Source organism: Teleopsis dalmanni, chromosome 2 (genome assembly GCF_002237135.1).
Source record: "Teleopsis dalmanni isolate 2A chromosome 2, ASM223713v2, whole genome shotgun sequence".
NCBI classification, from domain to species: Eukaryota; Metazoa; Arthropoda; class Insecta; order Diptera; family Diopsidae; genus Teleopsis; species Teleopsis dalmanni.
In genome coordinates, this window is record NC_051847.1 from 61,262,750 (window position 1) to 61,268,741 (window position 5,992).

A 5,992-nucleotide genomic window follows, 5' to 3' on the forward strand; every position below is an offset into this window, starting at 1 on the left:
AGGTGGAATTTAAATTGAAATGAACACAGGTCCAGACGTAGAAACCAAGGGATTGGGTTCAAAATTAAATGCACAAGATTACAGCAGATCGCATCGGATCTTCAATTTCTAATTTTCTATAATATGTTATAATGCTGAACGTCTTTTTTACCCATTCACTTTTTAGTTATTAAAGTTTTGTCTATATATAAATTAGACTGGCATTTTAATATTCTTCTAAACAAAAAATGATTTTCTACAACTTTTATTAATCTTTTTAGAATGAAGGCTTAATAATTCAAATTTGTCAGCCTAAATTCTTTATAATAAATAATGAAGTAGTAGTCTTAGTAATGTGGAATTATAAGACTTTATTCTCTATGACTAATAACAGGGTAATATTCTTTGTCTATATCAAATCGATTACCATTGTGTAATATCTGACTATTAGTTTCATTGCAAACTTTATAATTATCACTGAATGTAATTCTCTTAAATTATCACTGAATATAATCTGTTATGAAATCAAACATAAGCAAATCGCACAATACAAGCAATAGTAATAGTATTCAGCTCTTTGTAAGAGTGGTCCATATGATTTCATATTCCCAAATAGTATTAGGATCACATAATCTATCGAATATGTTATTCTGAAAGTGCCATTACTAGTATTCCAATTTTTTTATTTAATTTTTTTGCTTTTCAATTATTCTAATAATGCTTTATTGATACGTTTCAATTACAATTGAACTGATTATGTATACAGATTTTTAATTTATATATTTATAGCAGCAAATATAACCACTTATATACATGAAATTAAAAAAAATGTTTTTTCTCTTCCAGCGCTTATCAATTTGATGCTAAAACATGTAAGGAGTGTCATCCGGAATGCCGTACTTGCTCAGGACCCGGTGCTGAACATTGTGATGAATGCGTTCATGTAAAGGATGAACAGCGTTGTGTTACTGTATGTCCTGATAATAAGTATTCAGATTATGGCATATGTCGACCGTGTCATGAGACCTGTGAGGGTTGCACAGGACCACGAGATACAATTGGTCCCGGTGGCTGCAAAACATGTAATCTCGCCATAATAAACAGTCTTGCGACAGTTGATCACTGCCTAATGAAAAATGATAAATGTCCTGTCGGCTATTATTTGGAGTATGTTAATCCACAAGAACAAGGTGCACTTAAACCACTTGCCGGTAAAACCATTTGCCGTAAATGTCATCCACGTTGCGAAATCTGCACAGGTTACGGTTTCCATGAGCAAGTTTGTTCTAAATGTGCGGGTTATAAACGCGGTGAACAATGTGAAGATGAATGCCCACCAGATCATTTTGCTGATGAAACTAATCGCGAATGTTTCGAATGTCACTCCGAGTGTAAAGGTTGCACAGGTCCAGGTTCTGAGAATTGTTTAGCATGTCGCAGTTTAAAAGTGTTTGGAGGCGGTGATCCTTATGATAATTCCACATTATTTAACTGCACTGCCAAGTGTCCGCAAGATTACCCATACGTCAACTATGTACCGCAGCACATAGGCCCATTTTGTTCTGCCATACCATCTAAAGGCGCCAAATTGATTGCTGGTGTCGACAGCTATGTTTTTATAACAATAGCATTCGTTACTGTGGCATCTTTGCTGTGTGTCATCACTTTCGTTGCCTATGTGTGCCGGCAAAGAATCAAAGCCAAAAAAGAAGCTGTTAAAATGACAATGGTGTTATCAGGTTGCGAGGATTCTGAACCGTTAAGACCATCAAATATTGGTCCTAATCTATCGAAGTTGCGTATTGTGAAAGATGCAGAACTACGAAAGGGTGGCGTACTTGGCATGGGCGCATTTGGGCGTGTATTTAAAGGTGTTTGGGTACCAGAAGGTGAAAATGTTAAAATACCAGTGGCCATTAAAGAATTATTGAAGAGTACTGGTGCAGAATCAAGTGAAGAATTTTTACGTGAAGCTTATATTATGGCATCCGTAGAGCATCCCAATTTGTTGAAATTGTTGGCGGTGTGCATGACATCAGAAATGATGCTGATAACGCAACTGATGCCTTTGGGTTGTTTACTGGATTATGTGCGTACAAATCGTGATAAAATTGGTTCAAAGGCTTTGCTTAACTGGACAACACAAATAGCAAAGGGTATGGCATATTTGGAAGAAATGCGTTTAGTGCACAGAGATTTGGCAGCGCGTAATGTGCTTGTGCAAACGCCATCTTGCGTTAAAATAACTGATTTTGGTTTAGCTAAGTTGTTGAATAACGATTCCAATGAGTACAAAGCAACTGGTGGTAAAATGCCAATAAAATGGCTTGCCTTAGAGTGCATACGCAATCGCATATTCACCAGTAAATCAGATGTATGGGCGTTTGGTGTCACAATTTGGGAGTTGTTGACATTTGGTCAACGTCCACATGAAAATATACCAGCTAGACAAATACCAGAACTCATAGAGGGCGGTTTAAAATTGGATCAACCCAAAATTTGTTCGTTAGATATTTATTGCACCTTACTTTCTTGCTGGCAATTGAATGCTGAAATGAGACCCACTTTCAAGCAGTTAGTTAATGTATTTGCGGAGTTTGCACGCGATCCTGATAGATATCTCGTGATACCCAATGACAAATTTACACGTCTACCTTCCTATACAAGCCAAGATGAAAAAGACTTAATACGCAAGTTAGCACCCACTATGGATAGTCCAGAGGTTATGACTGAAACAGAGAATTATTTACAACCAAAAGTAGCACCAGCACAACATCAACACGAAAGCACCGATGAAATGCCTAAACTGAATAGATACTGTAAAGATCCTATGAACAAAAATTCAAGTGGCGATGATGAAACAGACTCCAATGCACGTGAAGTAGGTGTAGGCAATTTAAGACTCGATTTACCTGTAGATGAAGATGACTATCTCATGCCAACTTGTCAATCTGATAGTCCGACAAATCTGAATAATAACAGTAAGAGTGTTAATAATAATGCTGCTGCTGCGGCAAACGCTGGCGGTTACATGGACCTCATAGGTGTACCAGCCAGTATAGATAATCCCGAATATCTGCTGAACGCGCAAGCACTAAGTGCCGGCAATGCGCCCATACCCACACAAACAATTGGCATACCAGTGCTGACAGTTTGTAATGGTGCGCCCACAATGCTAGACATAACGGTACCTGGCTCAGAACCAACGAGCTCGGACCACGAATACTACAATGATACCCAAAGAGAATTGCAACCATTGCATAGGAGCGAAACACGCGTGTGATGTCTACAGCAAACCATTCAACAGTTACTACACTGCCCAACGATCTTGCCACAGGAGCTATCTGATAGGACTGATAGTCGCCTCTCACACAAAGTGCCTTAAGACGAACAAGCATGAGTCAACTTCTCGTTGCAATAGCAAATGTAAATACACAACTGAAGCATTGAACGATTGTATTTATTAAGCAATTGTATTTATTAAGGATACACATATACGCCTAAGTGCCTGCAAATGCTATAAACTGTAATTTAAGCACACACTCCAAATCCTGTATATTTAAACAGTTTGATATATTTAAACGTTATTAATGTTAAGTGTACTTATATATGAGTAATTTTAATTTGTAATTGTGTATGTAATTATGTTGTATTCTAAAGAATTGAAAAATTGTAATTAATTTTAGTTTAGTTAGGCGATAAACTTAGAGTGTAGTATATAGTATCAACTATGCATCCTTAGGTCTAAGCTTAGTCATATAAGTACGAACTGTGATAACGTAACATAAGATAACAAGCAAACTCGGAAAACAAAATATAATGAACAAATTTAATAATAGACTTTATTACTAAGCTGCAGCTAATCAAATACTTCTTAATCTTCTTAACTTTAAGCATAACTTTTTATATTGTTAGATAGGCGAACTAAAATTGTAAGTTAAAAACTTTATTATTTCATTAAATATTATTTCAAAATTAAAATATAAGACCAAACGAAAATGTTCTTTTCTAAAGGCTCAGATAGTCGGTACGTACCGTAAGAACTTAAGTCAAAGCTCAATGCTTTGAGCTTTCGCCTTGGCTTAAGTTCGCTTAAGTTCTTACCGTATATATCGACTAACTAAACCTTAAGTGAGTGATCTTTATAAAATCATTTCGAAAATATATGAACTATCCTTTAAGTCCTTTCTTTTTTTCACACATTCATACTTTTTCTAGAGCAGCTCAGCGAATGTAAACTTTTTGCATTTTTTTAGATTCATTATGAAAATTCATGGCAAATATTTATATTTATTTTGTAATAAATTTTTGTTTCATTTATAAATTAATTAAAAAAAAAGGATTTATACGACATCGTCAGACTTAAACAATTTCGATATATAAGATTATTGTATCCCAACTTCGTGCCATTTCCTTTTAGAATTTGAGTTTTTTAAAAGTCCTTATTGGCACAAAAAAAAAAATATTTTTATATAAAAATTTTTTATTGCAAAAAATGAAACGACTAAAGATTGTAATTCAAAAATAATTGTAATTAAATTACGATTGTACCATATTAAATTAGCTTATATACATATATGAATATACACATACATATATTGGAAATTAATTAAGTTTATGAATTCAGTTTATTTATATATGTACGAATATATTTTTATTTAATTGTATGATATTGCGAAAATGTAGCTACGGATTTCAAAAACTTTAAGTAATTTAAATTTAGTAAATTTTAAGTTTTTATTAAAATAAAATTAATTAATAAAAAAATTAAATCAAATAAAATATAATAAAATAAAGAAAATTATAATATAAGAAAATGTGATTTCATTTCAATAAATTGGAAGGACTTTGCCAGAGAGAGAGAGAGAGAGAGAGGAGGCTTTGTGCTGTTCTGTACAAGTATCTTCTTTCCCAGTGCTAAGTAAAATATCATGGATTCTAGGAGTAACTTATTTCATGACAATGCAGTTTTAAAGTCAATGAACTGATCCTATTTTCATCAAGAGTACTTTTTTTAATATATAAAATTGTTATATGGAACAATAAACTTTTTTGGATGTCAATCGCTTAACTTTATTCCAGTTCTGGTGTTTCCATGACGTCACAGCTTTGTTCCCTTCTGTCCCTGATGTTCTACTACCTTCAGGCTTATAATCAAAAGTTACTAATAATGTTTTCTACAGCCCCACATAGAAAGTGACCTAACCAATTATATTACCAAATTATTACTTTCTCGGTAATAAGTGAATTCAAGGTTCTTAACCATGTTTTAATCATTTTATTAACTTTATTTTCCTATAGCTGTAGTAGAGATACCATTTTGTATCTTTAGACAGAATAGTTGAAAGATAACACAAAGACTGCTGATAGTGCTAATGCTTCTTCACAAAATTGAGGCTATTTAAATCAAACGTCATCTCAGTATTGCTCTATGGATGTTAAATCTGACAGGTAACTGATTTTCTTACTGGAAAAACTCAAAGTTTCGTCAACAAATGTTTTCGACGTATTCTCAAGGTTTGGTGGTCAAATGACATCAGTAACTCCGATTTATATGAAAAATGCGCAATGGAACTAATGGTCAATTTCATAAAACTACGAAAATGGCAGAGATTACATTGCGAAAGCACGCCACGAAATTTGTCGACAAGCTCTTGTTTATAATACTTAAGGCAGCCGTAAGAGGTGACGTCCTGAAAACACATGGAGAAGAACATTTTGTCGAACCAGATGGAAGTGTTTTATTCAGACCCTATGCTTCAATGGAAGATACAGGAATTGATAATGGTCATGACTGCTAAAAGTTATAATTCAACTCTTACTACGATACAAGAGTGGGCAGTATCATTTATGCTGAACGATTTTTTTTTTCGTGTGAATAGAGATGTTAAGAAATAATAAAAGTTTTATAGGTTCCTAGAATATTATATATAGCTTATTTATTGACGAACTGCTTTTTTATATTATCCAGTGTTCAGAATTATCATCTAACAAAGATTGTATGATTGCGGGG

At 33.8% G+C, this 5,992-nt stretch overlaps 1 protein-coding gene across 1 annotated transcript in view; it reads left to right on the forward strand.

Annotated features, from left to right (window-relative positions):
- The window catches only part of LOC119674679 (epidermal growth factor receptor-like), a 4,240-nt gene extending 174 nt beyond the window's left edge, over nt 1-4,066 (forward strand). Inside the window, exon 2 of the mRNA XM_038085832.1 lies at nt 826-4,066. Coding sequence (XP_037941760.1) covers nt 826-3,262 — 2,437 coding nt within the window. The 3' untranslated portion in view covers nt 3,263-4,066. The remainder of the gene's footprint in view (nt 1-825) is intronic.
- The last annotated feature ends 1,926 nt before the right edge of the window (nt 4,067-5,992 follow it).